The sequence below is a fragment of the Trichosurus vulpecula genome, chromosome 7 (genome assembly GCF_011100635.1).
Source record: "Trichosurus vulpecula isolate mTriVul1 chromosome 7, mTriVul1.pri, whole genome shotgun sequence".
In the NCBI taxonomy this organism is placed as follows: domain Eukaryota; kingdom Metazoa; phylum Chordata; class Mammalia; order Diprotodontia; family Phalangeridae; genus Trichosurus; species Trichosurus vulpecula.
The window spans coordinates 243,308,148-243,334,733 of NC_050579.1; the positions used below are offsets into that span (position 1 = coordinate 243,308,148).

At 42.0% G+C, this 26,586-nt stretch overlaps 1 protein-coding gene across 1 annotated transcript; it reads left to right on the forward strand.

The window, feature by feature from the left end:
- The first annotated feature begins 476 nt into the window (after positions 1-476).
- On the forward strand, positions 477-24,992 carry LOC118856929 (DLA class II histocompatibility antigen, DR-1 beta chain-like). Its single transcript, XM_036767485.1, has 5 exons — positions 477-621; positions 20,751-21,020; positions 23,482-23,763; positions 24,245-24,355; positions 24,563-24,992. The coding sequence occupies exons 1-5, from the start codon at positions 522-524 to the stop codon at positions 24,568-24,570; spliced, it is 771 nt and encodes a 256-aa protein (XP_036623380.1). The 5' UTR covers positions 477-521; the 3' UTR covers positions 24,571-24,992.
- Positions 24,993-26,586: the final 1,594 nt, after the last annotated feature.

The following is a 26,586-nucleotide window of genomic DNA, read 5'->3' on the forward strand; positions in this document are numbered from 1 at the left end:
TTTTGGAAGTGATTCAGAGAAAAATGTTCCTAAGACAAATCATTATTATACTATTATTTTTTAATAGTAGAGGAGTTTAGATTTGACCCTAGAGCCAAGACCAAGCCTCTAGTCTTCATCAGGGACTCAAAACAATCAGGTCTGTTCTTTAGGAATATTCCTTTGGCAGCTGTGGGGAGTGAGAAAAGAGAGTTTGGAAGCAGGGAGACCAACCAGGAAGCTATTGTAGTAGTCCTAGCAAGACATGACCTCTGGGGGGCCCTTCCTTCTCTGAGATACTATGATTTTGTTGATCTTTTTTTCACCAGAAAAACCTTTATGTATTAGAACAGACCAGACAAAAGGAACCTCTGGCTGGGAACTAATGATGCACTTCATTCCTAAAGCTCATTGGCTCTCTCAGCTCTGAGGTTGCCCAACCCTGGAACAGACAAGAGAGTCTAGAAGATGTGGGGGCCAGTTCCCATGAAGTAAGGGCCAGCCTGACTGTTATATATCTCTGGCCTCATCTTGTTTCCAACATGGCATATGTCTTGCTCCCCAAGAGCATCTGGACAGAAGTTCTGGTTGTGACCCTATTGGTGCTGAATTCCCAGGTGGCTGCAGGCAGACATGCCCCAGGTAAGTAGAGATCAGAAGTTCCTCAGAGAGCACACAAAGGAGCGGGGAGCATTCACCCCTTGAGGTCCAGACAAAAGGAAGAACTTGGGAAACAATGGTCCTCAGATAGATGGGCAGTAGGTGAGACTGGTTTTCAGGTTCCCCTCCCATCAAACACTTCTCTTGTCCTTTGCTCCCTTTCCCCCTTTTACTCAGGGTTCATGGACTTCTTAAACTGCCCAAACCCTCAACCCCCTCTCCTATGGCCAAGAAGGCCAGTGTCACTGGATAGGGGAATACTGGGGGCCTGGGAATGTAAAGTGTAAGAAGGCTGGAAAAGTAGGATAGGGCCAGGTTGTGAAGAGCCTTGAAAATAAAGCAGATGATTTTATATTTGATCCTGGAGGTGCTAGGGAGTCACTGGACCTTTTTGAGTAGGGGATGACATGGTAAGAAGGCTCCAGTCAGTTTATCAATAATTTTATCAAACACCTACTATCTGCTAGGCACTGTGCTAATGTTGTAGATAGAAAGAAAGAAAGAAAAAGGACAGTTCTTGCTCTTAGGAGATCAGTTTAATGAGGGAGACAACTTGCAAACAACTCTGTACAAATTAGATATATATATATAGGATAAGTGGGACATAATCAACAGAGGAAAGTTATGAACATTAAGGGGGATCATAAAGGGTGGGGAAGGTGGGATTTGAGCTGATACTTGAAGTAAGCCTAGGAAGTGAGGGGGTAGAGATGAGGAAGAAGAGTGTGCTAAGCATGGGGGACAGCTAGAGAGTGCACAGAGTAGGGAAATAGAGAAATTTATAGGGGAAGAACAAGAAGGCCAGTGTCACTGAATAGTGGAGTGCTGGGGGCCTGATAAGATAAAGTGTAAGAAGGCTGGAAAGTAGGAGGGGGCCATGTTGTGAAGGGCTTGAAAACCAAGCAGAGGATTCTGTATTTGATCCTGGAGGTGACAGGGAGTCACTGAAGTTTTTGAGTAGGGGATGACATCGTCAGAGCTGCCAAGGTCTCCTAAACTTTTCTGTTCCAGTGAGCATCTCCACAGAGTCTGTCTAAGTTGCTGGGAAGATTTCAATTTGGCTGTTATTGGGAGAACAAGGGGTAGACTTTCCTAGATAAATTTCCCAGGTATGATTTCAAGACCATAAGTGAAGATGGAGTATTTTGGGACCAATCTTGGTTTTCATGAATAACATCATGATGGACTAGGGGAAGGCCTCCCCATCCATTCCTTAGAGGCAGGTTAGTGGCAGATACTGGGCTGGAGCAAACAAAGGGTTTGGCCCAGGCTGGCTTTTCTCCTATCTTCATGATCCCTTGTTAATGGGCTAAAAAAGTGTTTTAGGCCCAATGTTGCGCAATCCCCCACTCCCCTGGATCAGGCCGGGCTGGCAGTCTCTGACCCCATGTTTGCCATGTCTTCTCTGGTCTCCACACTGCTGCTGCTTTCCCTGAAGTCAGGGTCTGGATCAAGGGCCTCTACTGTGGCTAATCGGGGGTGTGAGATCTTTGCCCTGAACTGTCAGTGAGCCCCCTAGGGTGGGACACAATCTTCTTTGAGAGAGTGTAAGTATTTGGGGGGAGGAGAAAAAAAGCCCCTCTGGTACAGTCCATATTATTTCCCCTGCAACCTAGCCTGGTCAATCACAGTGTCTTTGGGATCCTAATATGCTCTAGAGCCATCCTGCAGGAATTTGATCCACTTTTGAGCTTTGTCACCTGCTCTGCCTCTGGGGGGAGAGTATTCCATGTGTAACACACATTCTCCAGGCTGGGGCAAGAGAGAAGGGACCTCCTAGAGACAGTCTGTTAGAGCCTGAGCAAGAGAAACCCAAGGGCAGTGGGATCACCCACAAGTAGCAGGGTAAGGACTGCTTATTCCCACTAACAACTTGAATATCATCTTGTTATGAACCATAAGTGTACTGAGCAGGGGATGCCCCTATGTGGACAATCATCCAAACTACACAATATTTAAGTAGCCTCTCATCTAGAAGTTAGTCAAACTCTTATAAACACTTACTATGTGCTAATTCACTGTGTTAACTGCAGTGGATACAAAGGAAAGTAAAAGTCCCTGGGGATGACAACATGAAAACGACTCTTTCTTTCTCTCTCTCTCTTTCTCTCTCTCTCTCTCTCTCTCTCTCTCTCTCTCTCTCTCTCTCTCTCTCTCTCTCCCTCCCTCTCTCTCTGTATATCTGTATCTATATCTATATATCTATATATATATAAGTTATTGGTAATTATTTGGAAATAATGAACAGAACAGAAAGAACACACTAGAGTTAAGAGGGACTGGGAAAGGTTTCCTGTAGAAGATGGGAATTTTAGTTGGGATTTGAAGGAAGCCAGGGAAGCCATGAGTCAGGGATGAGGAAAGAGACCATTCCAGACGTGGGGACAACCAGAGGAAATGCCCAGATTTGGGAGATGGAGTGTCTAGTAGGAGGGAGAGCAGGGAACCCAGTGTCACTGGATCACAGAGTACATGGACAGAGGAGGGGGAAGTCAGGGGTAAGGATACTGAAAACTAAAAGGATTCAATGTGTGTAGGGCCTGAAAGACCAAACAGGATTTTCAAATTTCATGCTGGAGGTGATAGGGAGCCACTGGAATTTTTTGAGCAGGTAGGTGACAGGATCAGATCTGGGCATTAGGAAGATCCATTTAACAGCTGAATGAAAGAGAGACTATAGTGGGGAGAGACTGGAGGCAGGAAAGCTATTGCAATAGTCCAGGACAGAAGGTGGTAAAGGCCTACATCAGTGTTGTGGCATGGTCAGGTAAACTGAAGATGCTACAAAGGATAAATTGCCAAGTTTTGGCAACAGACTCAATATGGGTGATGAGAATGAGGATAAAATTGAGATTGTGAGCTGAGGTGACTGGGGGATGGTGGTACCTTTTGATAATCAGGAGAAAATTCCTATATGTGGGAGAATTACCACAGAAAAGGTCAAGCACAAGGAGGAACTAAGGGACTGTCAACAGACTTCGGCTTGGGCTGAGGCAAAGGTGTAGGCCTGTAGGCAGAAGTGGAAAAGAAAGCTAGAAAGGAAATGGGAGCAGAGGTGAAGGCCTTAATTTCTAGGCTAAAGAAGTTGTTATTTATTTAAAAAGAAGTGGAGAGTCATGGGGTAAGCTGGTGGCTTTGGAGAGGAGAGATTTTAAACCACAGAGACCAGTTAGGAGGCCAGTGAAGATCTTGAAGCTTGACCCAACATTCCTGACCTCTGCAGCTTGGCAGAGAGCCATGTTATAGACTGTCATCCTGGTAGGAAGGACTGAGCTGAGTAGGGCAGTCAAAGGTATGGGGATGGACTCATAGATTATCAGCACAGCTGGCTCAAGGTGTCAGGGAAGCAAAGAGGGGCCAGAGGCTCCATATGAGTCCAGCATTCAGAAGGATAATGTCAGGAATTTGGTAACTCCAGGATCTAAAAGTGAGAAAATGTTAGAACTCATTTTCCCACTTTGTGATCCTGACTTTACCAACAGGACAGGCAAATGTCTAAGAAACCAGGCAGTTAAAGATGTTTGAAGTCCTTCCAAGGGGTCTGGGTCTAGTCTGACTCACCTGAATTAGGGAACATATTTGTATCATTCTGAGCCCCAATAAATGAGGACAATTTTTCCCCCTTCCTCCAATCCCTTAGTCTTCTGAAGAATCTTTACCTGTGGGTGATTCCCTTAAACTGTTTCCTTATCTGCACAGAATCTTAGGATTTGCACCTGAAAGATCATCTGCTCAAACTCTTGCATTTTACAAATGAAGAAACTGAGGCCTCAAATTAGTGACTTAGCCAAGGTTGACACAGTAGTAATCACCAGAGTAATGTAGTTAGTATGGTAAGCTGCTACATTAGTGTGGGTGAGCATTTTTGAGGATTTTAAAGGGTTTTACATTAGGTAGTCATGGTGTGATTGGAAAAGCTGGGGCATAGAGGAGACACTGACTAGGAAGAATCAGTAAAATTTTCTAATTTGTCTGTGGGAGTTGTGGGTAAGAGATATCTGAGTCCCAAATTACTCCAGATTTTCTAGAACTTGGTATAAGGCAGAATGGTGGTGCTGTTAATAGAAATCAGGAAGTCAGGGGGAACAAGATAATGACATTTACATTTTTTAGTTTGAAATGCTTGGGCACATACATGTAGAGATATTTGAGATGGAGTTGGGAATGTAGGAAGTGAGTCTATAAGAAGAGTGGACCAAGATCAAGGTTTAGGAGGTGTCTGTAAAGAAGGAGAAATGAAGGGGTGGCAGTGAATAGATATGAGAGAGAGAGAGACAGAGAGAGAGAGAGACAGACAGAGAGAGAGTGAGTATTGAGAGAGGGCAACAGAGAATGGTGACTTTGGTCATGTGTTTAGTGATTGAAGAGAGGAGGAGGAGTGAACTCAGGAGATAGGCTGGCAGTAGGTAGAGAGGTAGGAAAGAAGTGAGGATAGTGAGGTGTCACAGATCTTAGGGAGGGGAGGATTTCAAGGAGGTGAGTGCAATGACAGAAGGATGAGTTTGGAGGCAAAATTACTATAATTTGTGGAAGGAGGTAAATGGAGGGACTACTTCTTCTAACGTTTTAATAGTCATCTTGCTTCTCAAACCAAATATTATGCTCTAGAGGAACTTATGCTCCTCTGATGACTAAACCCCCAGGGCTGCTGTTCAGACATTTCAGTCGTGTTTGACTCTTCATGACCTTTTTTCACATTTTCTTGGCAAAGATACTTGAGTGGTTTGCCATTTCTTTCTCTAGCTCACATCACAGATGAGGAAACTGAGGCAGAGTTAAGTGAGTTGCCCAGGTTCACACAGCTAAGAAGTGTCTGAGGATGGATTTGAACCCAGGTCTTTCTGATTATAAGCCCAATTCTCTATCCCCTGTGCCACCTAGCTGCTAAGAACCTTGCCTACTTTTTCAGAAAAAGTCCTGTCATGCTTCACTTCATTCCTATCTCTGCAGCAACTTCCTCCACAACCCCCTACCAATCACTTCATAGAGACACACCTGCCCTTTCCTCATAGCTCTTCCCCTCCATCCCACCCCAAAGTAAAATTTGGATCCAAGAGTTGTTATAAAATTTACTTTCCCATTGTTCCTGGATGGGCTATGTCCATCTACTCCCCTGTGGCTCCATTCACCACCTTCAGCCCAAAGTGGCCCTCCCTGGCCACCACTGCCCCATAGCCTTCTCCCTATTAGAAATCATGCTCCTTCATAATGGGGATTGTCTCTACTTTTTTATTTGCATTCCTCGTGCTTAGCGCATAGTTGGTGACTAGCAAATGTTTTCTCATTCATTCATTCATTCATTCAAGAGTAGTGTTATAAACCATGATTACTGAGTTTTAAGTGAAAGAATTTTGGATACAGATGAATATTTACAAGGATTTATCTGTGAAAGGAATTAGAGAAAAAGGAAATAATCTAATGATAGAAAAGAGAATCAAGTGAAGAATAATTCCACATATTGAATACTTGTCTGTATTTCAGTACTCATACTCAAATGGGTCTATGTCCTCATTGATTCAAAAGTTCCTTCCATGATGCAGATCTCAATTCATCCATGCCTGTCCATCCTTATGTGACTGTTGTCCATACTCTCCCATAAATTTCCATATGGATTCCACCCACTTTCACAGTAGTCATCCTTACACTCTCCTGAGATTTGGGAGGGTACCTGTAGATCCCACTGTTTGTCCATCTCACATCCTTTTTTCTTGCCATGTATGCAGCTCATCTTGTCTTTCTAGAATACATTTTCCTGATGATATCTTTGACCCCCTTTGCCTTTTTGGAATGTTTATATATTTCAACCTGTTCATATCCACTATATTCCTTGACAGCGCCATGTGTGTGTGTGATATTTATGCTTAATTCTTCAGGGGCAGTTGTAATCCATATCTTATTGCCATATCACAATACCAGGAGAAGATTAGTATTATAAAGTTGGGCCTTCACTTTCACGAAAAGCTGGGGGTCAGTTAAGGAGCTATGGGATTTTCTTGCTGAAATCCAAACCATTCTCCTCCTTCTAGAGGAGGGCACAACTTTGTGCCCAACTCATCACCCATCTCTAAGTCTATCCCAAAAAGACATAGTGATGGACAAGCTCTATAACATGTCCATCCAAGTGGATGCTGAAATCTGGGCAATAGATATTCTTCATTCATTTAGTCTTTCCAGCTTGAATCTATAGGCCAAACTTCTTTGAGTGATTACAAGTTTCTTCCAGAAGGTTCTTCAATGTTCCAGGTCTTCTTGGAATCAGCACAATATCATTCACAAGAAGAAATGTCTATGGAACCTCACTGTCCATAGGCAATTCTTCTTTGACCTCGACTCTGCACAGGATCTCCTCCATTACAATAGACAATATCATTGGCAAATATTCAGTTCAGGGTTTTCTCTGTCAAGGATAGTGTAACCACATAGAACTTGGACCCTAACTGGATGTGCCTAACATGGAGGTAAAAATGACTGCAAAGAGAACAAAGACAGGAAAAGCAGCTGGATTGCCAAGTGTTTGTAGAAGAGATTTGTGCTAGAAATGACACAATTATGAGCGTATAGAGGGACCAGTATTGAAGGGACCTGAAGGAGGGAGAGATCATGGAAATTCTTGGATTTTATTGATAACATAAGGAAAGGTGACTGAGAGACTCTCAGTAACTACTGACTTATTTTTTAAAATTAATAAATTTATTTTTATTTTTAGTTTACAACACTCAGTTCCACAAGTTTTTGGGTTCCAAATTTTCTCTCTCTCCCTCTCCTCCCTCTCCCCCAACTAAGACAGCATATAATCCAATGTAGGTTCTACATATACCTTCACGTTGAACTTATTTATGTAATAGTCCAATTGAAAAGAAGAATTATAACCAATGGAATGAATCATGAGAAAGAAGAAATGAAACCAAAAAAGAAGGGAAAAAAGAGGGCAAAAAGTTTGCCTTGATCTGCATACAGACTCTATAATTCTTTTCTGTTAGTTCTGATAGTTCTTTCCATCATGAGTCCTTTGGAGTTGTCTTGGAACCTCGTAGGAACCCAAAGTTTTAAAAACAAATGATAAAAATTGTTTTTACATGTAACTGGGGAAAAGTAAAATACTGAATAATGGCTTAAAAATAAATTTAACATGAGAAGACCCAAACAGCCCTGCTTGTCTTTGGCCTTTTTAAAATTTTTATCTGCTCTTCTCTCGATATTTGAAAAAAGTGTTTCACTGATGCTCTTTTCTTTCTTTCTTTCTTTTTTTGGCCTCACTATCACTACCCATCAGTTACTCGAATCTAAACCAAAAATTTCCCCACCCCCACAATTAGGAGCCCTGTGTCTTTGGGCTGTGACTGAAATGTCTCTCTCACCCCCCACCTTGGGTCCATGTGTTGGTAATTAAGGTGGGACTTTTTTTTTCACTGTTTTCTCTTTTGCAGCCCTTATTTAATCAAGTGCCCTTGATGAGTAGGGCCTTTGTTTCTTTGATTAAATTAAGTCTTTGATGACCTCCTTGCCTCAAGGGAAAGCCTGGTTTGCATGGGTTTGAGTGACACATTTGTGATGCCAGAGGCTTTTAGGCCGCATGGGTTTAAGTCCCATGCTTTTATGTCATATGGGTGATGCATGTGTGATGCCCTTTGACTCTGAGCAGAATATATAAACTCAAGAAGTTGGCATCTTCCCTTGGGCCTTTCAGTCACTGGAAGAGTGGCGTGGGACTCTGGGCAGCCATTTTAAGAGCCCCTGGCTTGTAAAGCCAGATGTTGAAGCTTTCCTGGTAACTATGAATTGTGATTTGGTCTGTTTATATTGTGTATGTTTGTAATTTGTTTGTATTTGCTCTGAAGCTCAGGATGCTGACTTTTCCTCCTGAACTAAGTAAGTTATATTTGTATATTGGATTAAGTAAGATTGTTAACCCCTTAACGTGGCTTTCCTTAGTAAAGCAGAGCAAAGAAAACCTGTGTTAGCAGCCTTCTGTGTGCTGGTTACTGTTGGTCTTACACAGCCACAGTAGCTGCTAGCAAGATTGTTGCCACAATCCATTACCTCTTTGCCAAGAGATGGGAAGCACTTCAGCCTCTGTCTCCTGGAGCCTTGATGGGTCATTGCAATGACCTGAGGTCTGAAGTCTTTCAAGGTTGTTTTCCTTCAGATTATTGTTGTCATTGTGAACTCCTTCTTGAGATTTACTGGATCTCCTTCTTGAGATTTGCTGGATCTGTCCTTTTCATCATTTCTTACCGCCCAAGGACATACTTTTACTCTTTTAGAACATTATTTGTTCAGTCATTTCTCAAATAGTGGTACCCACTTTGTCTCCAGGTTTCTGCAACAACAAAAAGTGCTGGTATGTGTATACACACATACATACATATATCTCACATACATATGTGTATATATGTATTTACGTGCATACATACATGTATATGTATATATATATACATGAATGTATGTTGATGTGTGTGTGTGTTTATCTCTTCTATCTTTGACTTCCTTTGAGGTATATGCCTAGTGCTGTTTTTCTGGGTCAATGGAGGATATATAGCTTACTGACGTTTTGGAGTTGAGTTATATATTTCCTTCTTTCTTTTAAAAAATATATTTTCAATCAACAAAAATTTGTATTTTCCACCTCCCAAATCTATATTTCTTCTTCTCAAACTGAGAGAAAAAACATACCCCCATTACAAACATGCATAGTCAAGCAAAACAAATTGTTGCACTGAACATTTTGAAAAAAATTCTCATTCTGCATTCTGAGTCTTCTTGATCAGGAAGTAAGTGGCATGTTTCATCATTAGTCTTCTGGAATCATGGTTGATTATTATGGTGATCAGAGTTCCTAAGTCTTTCAAAGTTGTTTGTCTTTACCATGTGGTTGCTATTGTATAAATTCTTCAGGTTTCATTCACTTCATTCTGCATCAGTTCACACTATTAGGCAGTCAATAAATATTTATTATGCACCTACTATGTGCCAAGCACTATGCTAAGTACTTGGAATGAAAAAAAAAGACAAAGGACAAAACCCAGCCTGGGTGACTGGGAAGATGGTGGTGCCTTTATTATAAACAGTTTGGATGTTCAATAGAAAGGGCATTTGAAGCATTCCTATAAGGAAAACCTACAAAGCAGATTATTTGCTTCGTAAAAATATTTCACTAATTGGACCTTAGCTATATGGTATTCTACTCAAGCAATTATCCTACATATTTTTCTTTCCTTTCTCAGCCAGACTTCTACAAAATGTCTGCACAAACTGTCTCCACTTCTTCTCTCCCTCACTTCTCAGTCCTTTGAAGTCTGGCTTTCCACTTCACTATTTAATTGAGACTGCTCTCTCCTATGAGGATTCTGGAAAAGATGGTGAAGTAGGTCAGAAAATTTCAGGCTCTCAAGATTTTCTTCCACAAAAGAGATAGAACAGTGACTCTGGGTGAACATAGAGCCTTTAAAACAAGTAAGAGTAGGGGCAGAACAGGGGTCTTCTTCTGACAATCAGAGAAGACTTGAAGAAAAATCCCAGGACTAGATTTCCTCCCTGTGAAGAGTAAACACCTCCATGCTAGGCTCCCCTTTAACAACTAGCTTCAACCTGCTTAAACAACAAGTGGCAAGATTTGGGTATAGCTGGGTTGGAAGGCTGCCTCAGCCCTATCCACAAGAACTTTTCCCCCTGAGACAGTGAGTGAGACTGATGGGTGTCTGACCTGATGAACATCTAGGGAACCTCTGCTAACAAGGAATGCCAGACCCAGCTGTGCTGTGGGAGCAGTGAGGGTGAGAAGGAACCAGCACACACCTGGTGAGCACAGAAGTAGTGGCACGGGGACTCCCCTTGTTGTGGGCCCTTATAGGAGGCTGGAGGTCTTGGTTTGGGTTCCAGGTCGGAAGGGAGAACTGAACAAGATTAGAGGCCAGAGGCACCATCCTCCATACCCCAGGACTAGAGGTGATAATAAAATCAAAATTATCACAAAGAAAAAATGCACATGCAAAGGAGAAAGAATCCAACCACAGAGAGCACCTATGGGAATAGGAAGACTGGGGTTCATCTTTAGAGGAGGATACTGAAGCAAAGCAATCCTCTGCTATTCCAAAGAGTAATGTCAAATGGTCACCTGCCCAAAAAGAATTCATTGAATAATTTAAAAAAAAGACTTAGAAAATCAAATGAGAGAGATTGAGGAAAAATTAAAAAGAAAAATAAGAATAATACAAGAAAAACAAGAAGATTGTGACAAGAAAATCAACCAGTTAGAATCTTAAGGAAGAAAATGACTGCTTGAAAAGTCAGAATTGGGCACAGGGAAGCCAGCAAAGTTAGAAGAGAAAAAATATAAAGAATGAAAAAACAGAAGAGAATGTGAAACATCTCCTAGCAAAAACAATAGATCTAGAGAACAGATCAAGAAAAGAAAATATAAGAATAATTGGACAACTTAGAAGTTCTGATCAAGAAAAGGATCTTGATACAATAACACAAGAAATAATTAAAGAAAACTGTTCTGAAGCATTAAAGAAGAGGGGAAAGTAGAGATAGAAAAAAATCCACTGGTCACCACCTGAAAGAGATCCTGTGAGAAAAACTCACAGAAACATTAGAGTTAATTTCTGAGACTCCCACATTAAGGACAAAATATTAGAAGCAACAAGAAAAAAATGAATTTATATATGAAGGTACTACAATTAGAATCAAATAAGACCTAGTGTTGGCAACACTAAAAGATCATAGGTCTTGGAATGCTATATCTTAAAGAGCAAAAGAACTGGGCCTCTGGCCAAAAATATCATACCAAGCAAAGCAAAACATAATTCTGATTGAAAAAATGAACATTTGATCAGCTGTCAGACTTTCGAGACTCTGTTAAAAATAACCATGAACTCAATAGAAGATTTGACATATAATAGCCAAGAGAAATATAAGGTACATACCAATGTCCAATTACAAGGGACCGAATAAGGATAGTATGTTTACCTTTCATGTATGGAAAATATAAAAACCTATATTTAAGATTCTTACTAGTAATTAGGTAGCTTATAAAACAGATTGGGGTAGACCTGAGTATGATATGACCTCAAAAAGTAAAATCATTCAAGAATAGCTAAAAGAGTAATTATCTTACACAATTCAGGTACAAGAGGAAGAACCAATTCAGAGGAATTAGATGGGGGAGGGAGGGGCAACTAGGTGGTGATGTGAATCACTGGCCCTCGAGTCAGGATGACCTGACTTCAAATCTGGCCTCAGACATGTGACACTTACTAGCTGTGTGACCTTGGATAAGTTGCTTAATCCTGATTGCCTAGCCTCCCCTGTCCAAACAAAGGAGAAAGAGTGCTCTCTCCAAAGGAAGTAGGATCTATCTCTTAATTGCCAAAGGTTATGGTCTTTTCTCAGGCTTCATCCTTCATGAGTTTTCTGCTGAATTTGATCCTGTTGCCACTCTCAGCTCCTGTGTATTCTCTCCTCTCAGGGTTTTTGTGACTCTGCTTCCTCTTGGTTCTCTCCTTACATGTCTGGTCACTCTTTCTCAGTCCTGTATGGAGGCTTATCATCCACATCTTATGCCCTCATTGGAGTGTTTCCTACATCTCTGTCCTGGGCACTCTTATGTTTCCTCTCCTCTCTGTGACTAAATCAGCTCCATGGAGTTAATTCCCATCTCTGTTCAGACGACTTCTAGGTCTGTGTTTCCTGCTCCAATATCTGTCCAGCATCACCTGTTGCATCCTAGACATTTCAAGCCAAATGGCTCTAAGCTTTCTCAAATACAGCATGTCCAAAATTGAAATCATTCCTTTCCACTCAAACCCGTCCCTCTTTCAAACTTTCCTATTCCTAATGAACATAATGCAATTCTTCTCATCTCATGGTTTATGACCTTAGTTTTATCTTCAATTCCTCCCTCTGCTTCCCCCCAAAGAGTCACTGCCATAATATCCCTTACATGTGGTGAGTGAAAGATGAAATGACTGAGGAAACAAATGTTCAAGCTTCTGAGCATATTGATTTATTAAGCAATGCGCGCCAATTACAAAACAAACCCGGGTCAGAGATCCTTGGTTTAGGGTGGGACTCCAAATATAGTGGGAGAGAGACTTTTACAGATTAAAAACAATTCAATAAATAAAAAAAAAAATAAAAAAAACAAAACAATTCAATAAGGCCAACGAATTGAAAGGAAACCAAACAACATCAGGTAACTTCCGAGGTGGAAGAGGGAGAACAAGCAGGTGCAATTCCCTGAAATCAGAAAAAGAAGTGCCCCCACCCAAGCGTCTGTGAAAAAGTAAAGGAATGTGGAAACAATAAGTGATTGATTAGAAAAGGGCCAGTTTTCGGATAACACACATTGGTGGCTTGGGATATTCAATTGTGAGAAGACTCCTTCCCTCAGCCTCTGGATCTGCCCTCGTTTCTGCTCAGTATATCCCTGGGCCTCGGTGAAGGGAGCTGATCCAGCTTCCTAGCTAGGTAGGACTAGGGTCAAACGGTGAAATAAGGTTTTTTTTCCCAATTCCCACAATTGAATAGAATTTTCTCACAAGAAAGAAATTGGACTCTGCCTATAATGGAATAGAAAGGCAACGGAGCTAGCTCCGGAACTGAGTCACAAGATGAAGTCAGGGTGCTTCATGAATGAATTCCCTCAATTCAACACTTGCTGAACTAATATCCTCAGTTTCTTCATACATACAACCTTTTCTGCTCAGATGGCCGCCATATGAGCAGCATCTCATCACTCCTCACCCAGATGACTATGATGGCCTCCTAATCTGCTCTCCCTTCCTATAAGGGCAAGCAAAGTGGGACGTTTTGTTCTCTTTGTTTTGGAGTGCTTCTCAGCACTAAGGCCATCAATTGCCTTGGCTTCAGTCTCACCTTTGTTTGTAGAAAGGCCCACACTCTTTTGCTAATTAGGTCACGAGTGTTGTGAAACCCTTGAGAGGTGTGAAGCACTCTGACCCTGAAGAAGAGTATATATATATATATATATATATATATATATATATATATATATATATATATATATACTCTGACGTTAGCATTTTGTTTGGGGCTCATTCATTGGAAGAGTAAGAGGGTTGGTGTGGATAGGTTTGAAGGAACTCCCCTCACTGCCTTTGAAAAGCCAGTTGTTGGTGCCTCTCTTTCTGGTAACTATGTATGTATAGCTTTGGTCAGACAGCTAGAAGCATGTCTGTTGATTTGTGTTATTTCCTCTGTTTATATTTTCTCTGTTTGTAATTTCTGTTTGTATTTGCTCTAAAGTCCAGGGTGCTGGCTTTTCCCCCTGAACTAGTGAATGATATATGTATGTTTAATTAAAGTAAGATTGTTAACCCCTTAAAGTTGCTTTCTTTAGAGAAGCAGATCAAAGAAGCTGTGCTAGCAGCCCTCCTGTGTGCTGGCGTTATTGGCCTTACACAGACAGAGTAGGTTCAAGTAACATTGTTCTTATACTTCCTCAAATCTTTGTTCACTCCAGGCCATCTCTCACACACCTAAAAAGGTGTTTTTCCTTCAGAGCAAATCTTTTTTTTTTTAATTATTTAACATATTTAGTTTTCAGCATTGATTTTCAAGAGTTTCAATTACAAATTTTCTCCCCATTTCTACCCTCCCCCCACTCCAAGATGGCATATATTCTGGTTGCCCTGTTCCCCAGTCAGCTCTCCCCTCTATCACCCCACTACCCTCCCATCCCCTTTTCCCTTCCTTTCTTGTAGGGCAAGATAAATTTCTATGCCCCATTGCCTGTGTATCTTAGTTTCTAGTTGCATGCAAAAACTTTTTTTTTGTTTTTAAACATCTGTTTCTAAAACTTTGAGTTCCAAATTCTCTCCCCTCTTCCCTTCTCACCCAACCTCCCTAAGAACTCAAGCAATTCAACATAGGCCACATGTGTATCATTATGTATAACCCTTCCACAATACTCATGTTGTAAAAGACTAACTATATTTTGCTCCTTCCCAACCCATCCCCCTTTATTGAATTTTCTCCCTTGACCCTGTCCCCTTTCCAAAGTGTTTGTTTTGGATTACCTCCACCCCCATCTGCCCTCCCCTCCATCATCTCCGCCACCTTTTTTTTAATCTTCCTCCCTCTTCTTTCCTGTGGGGTAAGATACCCAATTGGGTATGTATGGTATTCCCTCCTCAGGCCAAATCTGATGAGAGCAAGATTCACTCATTGCCCCTTCACCTGCCCTCTCCCCTCCTCCCACAGAACTGCTTCCTCCGGCCACGTTTATGTGAGATAATCCACCCCATTCTATCTCTCCCTATCTCCCTCTCTCAGTATGTTCCTCTCTCATCCCTTAATTTGATTTTATTTCTTTTAGATGTCTTACCGTCATCTTCAACTCACCCTGTGTCTGCTCTCTCTCTTTCTATATATATATATAAATATGTATATGTATACATACATATATATATATACACACATATATATATATACACATAGATATATACATACATACACATTCACTTATATATACATAAACATATATATATATATACACACATATTCCCTTCAGCTACCCTAATACTGAGGTCTCATGAATCATACACAGTCATCTTTCCATGTAGGAATGTAAACAAAACAGTCCAACTTTAGTAAGTCCCTTGCAATTTGTGTTTCTTGATTACCTTTTCATGCTTCTCTTGATTCTTGTGTTTGAAAGTCAAATTTTCTATTCAGTTCTGGTCTTTTCACTGAGAAAGCTTGAAAGTCCTCTATTTTATTGAAAATCCATATTTTGCCTTGGAGCATGATACTCAGTTTTGCTGGGTAGGTGATTCTAGGTTTTAATCCTAGCTCCATTAACCTCTGGAATATCGCATTCCAAGCCCTTTGATCTCTTAATGTAGAAGCTGCCAGATCTTGGGTTAGTCTGATTGGGTTTCCACAATACTGAAATTGTTTCTTTCTGGCTGCTTGCAGTATTTTCTCCTTGATCTGGGAGCTCTGGAATTTGGCGACAATATTCCTAGGAGATTTCTTTTTTGGATCTATTTGAGGAGGCGATCGATGGATTCTTTCAATTTCTATTTTGCCACGTGGCTCTAGAATTTCAGGGCAGTTCTCCTTGATAATTTCTTGAAAGATGATATCTAGGCTCTTTTTTTGCATCATGGCTTTCAGGTAGTCCAATAATTTTTAAATTATCTCTCCTGAATCTATTTTCCAGGTCAGTGGTTTTTCCAATGAGATATTTCACATTGTCTTCCATTTTTTCATTCCTTTGGTTCTGTTTTATAATATCTTGATTTCTCATAAAGTCACTAGCTTCCACTTGCTCCAATCTAATTTTTAAAGTAGTATTTTCTTCAGTGGTCTTTTGGACCTCCTTTTCCATTTGGCTAATTCTGCCTTTCAAGGCATTCTTCTCCTCATTGGCTTTTTGGAGCTCTTTTGCCATTTGAGTTAGTCTATTTTTTAAGGTGTTGTTTTCTTCAGTGTATTTTTCAGTATTTTTTTGCATTTCCTTTAGCAAGTCATTGACTTGTTTTTCATGGTTTTCTCGCATCCTTCTCATTTCTCTTCCCAATTTTTCCTCTACTTCTCTAACTTGCTTTTCCAAATCCTTTTTTTTTTTAAAAAATTTCTTTATTTATTTTTAGTTTACCACATACGGTTCCACATAGTTTTGAGTTCCAGTTTTTCTCCCCTCCCTCCCCCCTGCCTCCCCAAGACGGCATGGAATCTCATATAACTGTCATGTATAACTTCGCATTGAATTAATTTATGCACTAGTCAAGTCGTGGAGAAGAATTTTGACCAATGGAATGAATCATGAGAAAGAAGTAAAAGAACCAAAAAAAAAACCCAAAAACAAAAGCAAAAAAGAAGCAAAAAAAGGCGAGCAAGTAGTGCGCCTCGATCTGTATTCAAACTTCGCAGTTCTTTCTCTGGATGAAGATAGCATTCTCCGTCATGAGTCCCCTGGAGTTGTCCTTGCCCCTTAGGTTGCTGAGAAAAGCGCAGTATGTCAGGGTTGGTCCTCACGGAATCCATATATCTGTGGCTGTGCACAACGTTCTCCTGGCTCTGCTCCGCTCACTCAGCATTATGTCGTGTAGGTTTTTCCAGGTTATTATGAAGTCTGCATCATCCCCATTTCTTATGGCACAATAGTATTCCATCACCTTCATATACCACAGCTTGTTCAGCCATTCCCCAATTGATGGGCATCCCTTTGATTTCCAAATCTTAGCTACCACAAAAAGAGCTGCTATAAATATTTTTGTACATATGGGTCCTTTTCCCGCTTGTGTGATTTCTTTGGGATACAACCCTAGAAGTCGTATTGCTGGGTCAAAGGGTATGAACATTTCTATAGCCCTTTGGGCATAGTTCCAAACTGCTCTCCAAAATGGCTGGATCAGCTCACAACTCCACCAGCAATGCAACAATGTTCCAATTTCCCCACATCCTTTCCAGCATTTATCATTTTCCTGTTTTGTTATATTAGCCAATCTGACAGGAGAGATGTGGTATCTAAGAGTTGTTTTGATTTGCATTTCTCTAATCAGTAGTGATCCAGAGAATTTTTTCATATGCCTGTAGATAGCTTTAATTTCTTCCTCTGAAAACTGCCTGTTCATATCCTTTGACCATTTCTCAATTGGGGAATGGCTTGTATTCCTATATATTTGGCTCAGCTCCCTGTATATTTTAGAGATGAGGCCTTTATCAGAGATACTAGTTGCAAAGATTTTCTCCCAATTTTCTGCTTCCCTCCTAATTCTTGTTGCATTGGCTTTTTTTGTACAAAAACATTTCAATTTGACATAATCAAAATTATCCATTTTGCATTTTGTAATGCTCTCTATCTCTTGTTGGGTCATGAATTCTTTACTTTTCCACAAATCTGATAAGTAAACTATTCCTTGCTTTCCCAAATTACTTAGAGTATCAACTTTTACTCCTAAATCATGAACCCATTTTGACTTTATTTTGGTATATGGTGTAAGATATTGGTCTATGCCCAGTTTTTGCCCTACCATTTTCCAATTTTCCCAACAGTTTTTGTGAAATAGTGAATTATTAGCCCAGAAGCTGGCCTCTTTGGGTTTATCAAAGAGTAGATTGCTAAACTTGTTGATTTCACCTACTTGTGTACCTATCCTATTCCACTGATCCACACCCCTGTTTCTTAACCAGTACCAGGCAGTTTTGATGACTGCTGCTGTGTAGTATAGTTTAATATCTGGTGTGGCTAAGCCACCATCTCTAGCATGTCTTTTCATTAATATCCTAGATACTCTAGACCTCTTGTTTTTCCAAATGAATTTTGTTATTATTTTGTCCAGCTCAGTAAAAAAATTTTTTGGTAGTTCGATTGGTATGGCACTGAATAGATAGATTAATTTAGGTAAAATTGTCATTTTTATTATATTAGCTTGGCCTAACCATGAGCAACTGATATTTCTCCATTTATTTGGATCTGATTTTATTCACGTGAAAAGTGTTTCATAGTTATTATGTTCATATAGGCCCTGGGTTTGTCTTGGCAAATAGACTCCCAAATATTTTATAGTGCCTTCAGTAACTTTGAATGGAATTTCTCTTTATATCTCTTGCTGTTGGGCTTTGTCAGTAGTGTATAGGAATGCTGAGGATTTTATGTGGGTCCAAATCCTTTTTGAGCTCTTCCATGGCCTGGGACCAGTTCATGTTTTTCTTGGAGGTTTCTGTTGTAGGCTCTTTGACTTTACTAACTTCTTCCTTCTGTATGTTTTGGTCTTCTTTGTCACCAAAGAAAGAATGCAAAGTGTGAGACTGAATCTGGGCGCGTTTTCGCTGCCTGGCCATATTCCCGACCAACTAACTTGACCCTTGAGTTTTTCAGTGGGGTATGACTGCTTGTAGACTAAAGAGTTCTAGGTTCCACGTTTGGGGGGGGAGGTGCCCGCTCTGTCACACCAGCACTCCTCCTTCCCCAAGAACCCCCAACCTGGACTGGACTTAGATCTTCAGCAGGCTCTTCACTCCTGCTATGATCCTCCACTTAATTCCTCCCACCAGGTGGGCCTGGGGCCAGAAGCAGCAGCAGCTGTAGCTGCCCCACCTCTGCTGCCCCCAGGGCTGGAAGCCGAACTGTGAACTCCTTCCACTCCCGAAGCTTTTCCCACTAACCTTCTCTGCTGTCTTTGGTGTTTGTGGGTTGAGAAGTCTGGTAACTGCAGCAGCTCACTGATTCAGGGCGCTAGGGCATGCTCCGCCCGGCTCCTGGTCTGGTTGGTCCGCACTGCTTGCACTGGGCTCTGCTCCGCTAGGCTCCCAGCTCCCAGCTTCCAGCTCCGTGTGGGATAGACCTCACCCAGAGACCATCCAGGCTGTCCTGTGCTGGAGCCCTGCTTCTGTCTGCTGTTTTGTGGGTTCTGCAGTTCTAGAATTGGTTCAGAGCCATTTTTATAGGTTTTTGGAGGGACTTGGCAGGGAGCTCATACTGGTCCATACTTTCCAGCTGCCATCTTGGCTCCGCCCCCCCTTCAGAGCAAATCTAAGTCACTCTTCCCCTAAAAAGACAGCACTGGCTCCCTATTGGTTTTGTTCAATTAGAACTTCCTTTGTTTATTACTTCACAACCTGGCTCGAACCCTATATTATATGAAAATCCTCCTCTTCCAGTACTCTGTGATTTGCCTAAACTAGCCTTTTCCTGAAACACTGCACCATCTCCCGTCTCTGGGCCTTTGCCCTGGACATCCCTCATTTCTGGAAAACACTCCCTCCTTCCCTTTGCCTCATGGATCCTTTCTTCCTTTAAGGCCCAGCTCAAGTCACTTTCTAGGTGAAGCCTTTACTGATCCCCCCAAATGCCAGTGTCTTCTTTCCCTTCCTATCTTATACTCATTTCCATTCATATTGTCTATATTTTTATGGACACTAGTCACTCTTGTTTGAATCTAAAGCTAAGGATGGTTCCATTCTTTATATTTTCAGCACCTAACATGGTGCCTAGCACACAGTACGCAGTTAATAAATTCCTGTTGTTTGAGTCTCTGGGGAAATGCAGCAGCCCACAGAGAAGGAAAGACAGTTAAATATAAAGAAAGCAAGGAATGCATGAGTTGTGGGTAGAGGGGGGCAGAGGGCATGCCTGCCATGGAGGCTGTTCACATATGTGGAGGTGGGAGATGAAATGTTGAGTTTGGGGAGTGGAGAGTAGGTCATTTTTCCTGCAACATGAATTGTGTGTGAGGGGGAATAATAGGAGATGTTGGAAAGGTAGGCTGGGGTCAGGTTGGGGAGGCCTTGAAATGTCAACATTGGGGTTTTGAAATTTCTCCAAGTGTCCATAGGGAGCCACTACAGCCTTTTGACGAGGTGAGTTAAATGATCAAACTTTCTAAAAATTGTTTTGTCATTTGTGGGGTAGATAGGTAAAAGATATCAATCAGTATGTGCCAGGCACTGTGCTGAATGCTAGTTTACACCTAAAAAACAGTCACTTCCTGCCCCTGAGGAGCTTATATTCTAGGAGGAGGAGCATATAAGACATGCCCAGAAGGGTGACTGAAGAAGGGGACCCGGTCCAGCAGTCACTGGAATTGTGAGCAGAGCTACAAATAGCACAGCAGAGTTCCATGCACTTTTCAGCATTGAGAGTAATATTTCTCTGATTATTGTCCCCTGATCAAAGGGGAGAGAGGGGTGTGACCTCTAGGGTCATGGAAGTGTGCTAAGGGTCTGTCACCTGCCCAGGTCTCTGCAGAGGGGCTGGAGAGAGGGATACAAAGAAGCAATGGAGGTATAAGGATCAGAGCCTGGGTTACACCTCTGCTGAGGAAGACTTTGGGTGGTTATTGGAGAAAATTTCCCGGGAATGTGTTTACACAGAGCCGGGTGTAGTTGAGAGGTATCAGTGACGCAGCAGACAGGCCGTACTGGTCTGGGAACCTGAAGTTCTGGGTTCTAGTGCGGCCTCCATTACAGATTTGCAGTGTGAGCTCAGAAAAGTTGCTTGCCATCTCTGGGCATAAAAGGGGGTGGGGCTGAGCACGCGCAGGAAGGGCAGCTGGATGTTGGGTCCGTTCTCCTTAGTCAAGGCCAAGATGCGGCAATGGGTTCGAGGGCTGACCCGCCTCCGGGTATCTCCACAGAGCACTTCATGGAGCAGAGAAAGGCAGAGTGTTACTTTGTGAATGGGACAGAGCATGTGAGGTATGTGCTGAGATGCATCCACAATCGGGAGGAGATTTTGCGCTTCGACAGTGACGTGGGGGTGTTTGTGGCGATAACGGAGCTGGGGCGGCCCGAGGCTGAATACTGGAACACCCAAAAGGAGATACTGAAATACAGACGCGACCAAGTGAACACTTACTGCAGGCACAACTACCAGTGGACTGAGGCCTTCTCAAAGAGCTGGAGCCGTGAGTGTGCGCGCCCTGGAGGGAGGGAGGGACCCGGGGAGCCCAGCAGGGACCCAGGCAGAGAGAGGAGAGAAGGGGAGAGGGGCGGGGCTCGTGGGGGGAGGGTGCAGAGCAGGTAGGGAAGAGAAAAGAAAGAACTGGAAGGAAGGGTAGAGAAGGGTAAGAGAGGGGAGGAGGTCGTGATGGGAGGGCGGCAGATGGGGAGGTGAGAAAGTGGAGGGAGTCACAGGAGCACATGCAAGGACAGGGACCCCCAGAGCAAAAGAGAGACAAAGGGGAGCAAAAATAAAGGAAGGGGGAGATGATGGATTGGGAGAGTATAGGAAGGGAGGGGGCCAAGAGGGGAGGAGCAGGGAAGGGAGATGGAGGGAGATAGGGAGAGACTGGGACCAAAGAGGGGGATGAAAGGGAAGGAAGAAGAATGGGGGAGGGGATTGGGGGGGAGGTAAAAAGGAGGGATGAAAAGGAGAAGAGATAGAGAAGTGAGAGGGAAAAATAAGACAACAGAGATGATGGGGAGGAATTAGGGGTAGAAAAACTGGAGGTGAGTGAAGGAGACAAGGGGAGTGGAGAGAGAAGAGAGGCAAGGGGAGAATGAATGAGGGAAAAAGAGGGTAGGGTCAGAGAGAAAGGGGAGATGTGCTGAAGATGGAAGGGGGAAGAAATCCTCTTGTACTAACATGGATTCTGGTTCCTTCAGTCCTTTTTCCTCAGTCAAATTCAGATGTTTTTACCTCCTCCAATTCTAATAGGGATAAATTGCATTGGGGACAAGCCAAGAACTCTTCACCAATAAATAACTCACATTTGTGCAGTGTTAAAATGGTTAATAGGTAGTTAGGTAGCCCAGAGGATAGAGTGCCAGGCTTCACCTTCCTTATTTTCCTGAGTTCAAGTCTGGCCTCAGAAACTTTTATCTGTGTGGCAAGTCACTCAACCTTGTTTGCCAAAGTTCCCTAAATTTGCTTAAGTTGTAGATGATCTGTAAAAGGAGCTGGAGAAGGAAATGGCAAACCCCCCAGTACTTTGCCAAGAAAACCCCAAATGGGTAACAAAGAGCTGGACATGACTAAAACATGATAGAACAACAACAAAATGGTTAATATAAAATTCAATCCCCCAAGTCCTGAATGCCCAGGTGTCATGAGCCTTTTAAAATTTTAAATGAAACTTCCATTTTTTATCCCTGAAACTAAGCTCAGCAGAGGCTTCCCATGCTATGCTCTCCCATCTCAACCATATTGTCCCCCTCCTTTCCCCTCTCCTGGCCTTCTCTGATGACACAGACTGAGGCTTCTTCATTGATATTGTCTTTCTCCAAGGACCCAGACATATTTCTGCTTCTCCCAGGGCCCCTGGACTCTGGGTCAGGATGCTCAAATTCCTATTGGGCCTAGATGTTCCCCACAGTTGCCCTGATGCAGAATTTCTTCAGTGGATCCATAGCATCTCTTAATATTTGGTCTGGAAATCTTTCTGAGAATACTTTATTACCTACAGTTATGATGTGCTTTTGGAAAGGATCCATTACAAAGTATCCATTTATAATGAGAAAACTTGCTGCTAACTTCTTCCCCATATATGTGTGTATATCTATATCTATATATATATACACACACACACGTATATGTGTATATATGTATATTTGTCACTGAATCCTGATGAGCTAGGCTGTGATAATTCAGTAGAGTGGGCTCCTGTGCCTATTTCCTGCTAGGTTAGATTTCTAGTCTTAGGAAGAGCTTAAATGTCTACCAAGATACCCATTTCTGGCCCTGGGGAGGACAAGAGACCTGAGCCTGGTGTTAAACCTGAAAATTTGGTTGAAGGAAACAACAGAGCTAGGTGATAGAAAAATCCATGTTGTTTATTATTTTCCCTTAAAGCATAGCGGAGCTAGCTTACTTGTACATACAAGGAGTCAGAGTATAAACTCTGGCTGCCTGAACAAAGCAATGAGAAAACTTATATACGTTATTTTAGCAGAGCTAGCAAGCCTGTATGACCTCATTTTTTATGACCCCCATGTATGTTTAACCATGATACAAGAAGAGGATTTTCCTTAATGGAATAGAGTTGTAAAGGATGTTGACAAAAGTCAGTTGAAACTACAGCCCAGCGTCTCTGTGTCTCATTATATTCCATAACATAGTATATACCTGTAGAATATTAAGCAAGGTAATCTCTCTTGGGGTTAGGGCAATGTCCTTAATGATCTGGCCTTGTTGACAGAGGTAAGGGTATTGCCTGAGCAAACTTTTAGAGAGAACAAAGAAGCCCAGGTCCTGGATCTTCATCCAGTTACTCATTAAATCAGGCTCTGGGTCTACTTGAAATTAAAAATGATATAAAATAGTATAATATTTTCCACACTGGTTATGGATCAGGTGACAGAGGTGGGGGCTGGAGTAGGAAGACCTGCTCTGGCTCCCTCACTCAAGATCTTTCTTCTTTCTTTTAGCTGAGCCCCAGGTGATTGTGTATCCATCAAAGATGGCTCCCCTGGGACACCACAACCTGCTTGTCTGCTCTGTCACTGGTTTCTATCCTGGGGACATTGAGGTCAAGTGGTTCCTGAATGGTCAGGAGCAGACAACTGGGGTTGTGTCTACAGGCCTGTTAAGCAATGGAGACTGGACCTACCAGATCCTGGTGATGCTGGAAATGACCCCCAAGCATGGAGATGTCTACACCTGCCAAGTGGAGCACTCTAGCCTTCACAGACCTGTCGTCTTTGACTGGAGTGAGATAGAGCTCCCTCACCCTCAAGTTCTGATGTTGCTCAGGACATAGAGTTAGCTCTGAGAGCCCCTTAGTGTGTGTCCAGTGCCCTCTTTTCTTCTGCTCTGGGCTAATACCAACCTCATGTTGTGCCACCTACCCTCCCCCCTTTCCCCAGCATAGCTCCCTAAGGGCAGTGCTGACCTAAGAGTGATGGAGACCTAGAACCTTGTCAGCTACCTCAACAGCCCCAGCTCTGGGAGCTGGCCTGCATCTGAGACTCTGTGATTAGCTTCATTTCCTTGGGGTAGGGGAGCTAGGCTTTTAGATGGACTGATGCCAATGCCTCCTGATGAGCTTTCACTTCCCGAGTCCTGAAAGGTCCTTTGCACATCTGTCTCTTCCTTTCTTAGATATGATTTAGCAAACTTCTCAGTCTCCCCCAGACCCTTCTGCTGGCTTCTGGAGGGAAAATTTTGATCCTTGGTGTGTTTTATCCCCAGAAGCACAGTCTGAATATGCCCAGATTAAGATGTTGAGTGGAGCTGGTGGCCTTGTGCTGGGTCTGATCTTCTTTGTGGTTGGCCTCATTGTCCACACGAGGAGCCAAAAAGGTGAGATCATCTGGGGAAATCCCTCTCCCCTCCATGATCTCCTTCAGGGGAGAGAGGATATTTGATTATAGCAGAAATCTGGCCCTTGGTCAGGGGTGAATCTTCACATTTATCCAACAGAGCTTCAAATAGCCCCTCCACCCTCCTTTGTTCCTGAATGTGTGTTTCATCCATTTTTGTCTCTTGTCCCTTCACCCCAATAATCAGGAGACTGAGAGTCAACTGGAGCTTGGTGACATGGAGACAAAGTGAGGGGAGCAGAGAGAGGAAACTTCAGCACGTGGGATTTGTAGAATCTGTCCAAGTGTGAAATGCCTCGAGAGGTGCAGATTGTTATCCATCTATACCTTTTCATCTTGGGTGCCTCTTGCCCATTTTCTTCCATGATTCCTGCAGAGGTTGAGTAACCAGCATGCTCTACATTTCTTGGTATTACATAGAAACCAATGTCCCTCATAGGATGTGTGCCCAGAAATCCATAGCTTTCCCTATGTGATAAACCCAACTCATTCTGGTGATACATCTCTCTTTGTGATGACTTTCATTCTACCACTTCTGCTCTGTTCTTCTTTGCTAATATGCTGTAGCCCAAGGCTGTCCAAAATGTGGCCTGTGGGCCAGCACACAGTGTGATTTATGTGGCCCACCTACAAGCATAGAAATTTACATAAATTCTTTAGTAAAGGAAGCATGGTAAATCAAAATAAAAAAATGGGCAAATAGCCTATTGTTTCAATGAAAACCTAAGGTTGGACATCCCTGTTGTAGCCTATTTTTGCCTATCGTGTGCTTCTTTATTGCACATATAAAAAATTAAAGTTTTAGTAATACCTTCTGCATTTATGTTTATTCATTGCTTAATATATATCCTATCCCCATGGGCATTCCTCATAATAAAATTTTTACTCAAAAATTACATAGTAACCCTTACAACATTACAACAAGAGAGAGAATATTACAAAATGCAAAATGGATAACTTATATTGTTAAATTGAAAGGTTTTTTTTTATTAAAAAAGCCAATGCAGTGAAGATTAGGAGGGAAGCATAAAACTGGGAGAAAATCTTTACAACCAGTGTGTCTGATAAAGGCCTCACATCTAAAGTATACAGGGAACTGAGACAAATGTGTAGGAATACAAGTCATTCCCCAATTGAGAAATGGTCAAAGGATATGAGCAGGCAGTTTTGAGAGGAAGAGATTAAAGATATCTGTAGGCATATGAAAACATGCTCTAAATCACTCTTGATTAGAGAAATGCAAATCAAAACAGCTCTTAGCTACCACATCTCTTCCATCAGATTGGCTAACATGACAAAACAGGAAAATGATAAATTGTGGAGAGGATGTGGGAAAATTGGAACACCATTACATTGTTGGTGTAGTTGTGAAGTGATCCAGTTATTCTGGAGAGCAATTTGGAGCTATAACCAAAGGGTTATAAAAATGTGCATACCCTTTGACCCAGCAATACCACTTCTAGGGCTGTATCCCAAAGAGATCACATAAGTGTGAAAAGGACCCATATGTACAACAATATTTGTAGCATCTGTTTTTGTGGTAGCAAAGAATTGGAAATCAAGATAATGCCCATCAATTGGGGGATGGCAGAACAAGTTGTGGTGTATGAGTGTAATGTTATACTATTGAGCTATAAGAAATGGGGAAGATACGGACTGCATAATAACCTGGAAAGATGTACATGATATGATGTTGAGTGAGGGGAGCAAAACCAGGAGAAAATTGTGCATAACCACAGACATATTGTTTCTGTGTTGACTAACTTTGATAGACTTGGCTCTTCTTAGCAATATGAGGTTCAAAAACAGCTTCAAAAGACTCATGATGGAAAGAGCTATCTACACCCAGAGAAAGAATTACAGAGTCAGAATGCAGATTGAGGCAAATTATTTGCTTTCACTTTTTTTCCTTTTCTTTTCTGGTTTTGTGTCTTCTTTCTCATGATTCATTCCATTGGTCATAATTCTTCTTTACAACTTGACTATTGTGTAAATAAGTTTAATGCGAAGGTACATATAGAACATATGTTGGATTCCATGCCATCTTGGGGGGTGGGAGTGGAGGGAGGGGAAGAAAATTTGGAACTCAAAAACTTGGGGAACTGAGTGTTGTAAATGAAAAATAAAAAAAATCTAAAAATATTTTAAAAAGAGGGAAATATACATACATTTAGAAGAGCATAAAGTCTTCTAAATTTAGAAGAAATAAAA

Bases quoted from the DNA above. Each gene is read 5' to 3' on its own strand.
- LOC118856929 (XM_036767485.1), top strand. From the start codon at position 522: ATGGCATATGTCTTGCTCCCCAAGAGCATCTGGACAGAAGTTCTGGTT. The intron at 622-20,750 runs GTAAGTAGAGAT...GTATCTCCACAG, and splicing joins TGCAGGCAGACATGCCCCAG to AGCACTTCATGGAGCAGAGA. The intron at 23,764-24,244 runs GTGAGATAGAGC...TTTTATCCCCAG, and splicing joins ACCTGTCGTCTTTGACTGGA to AAGCACAGTCTGAATATGCC.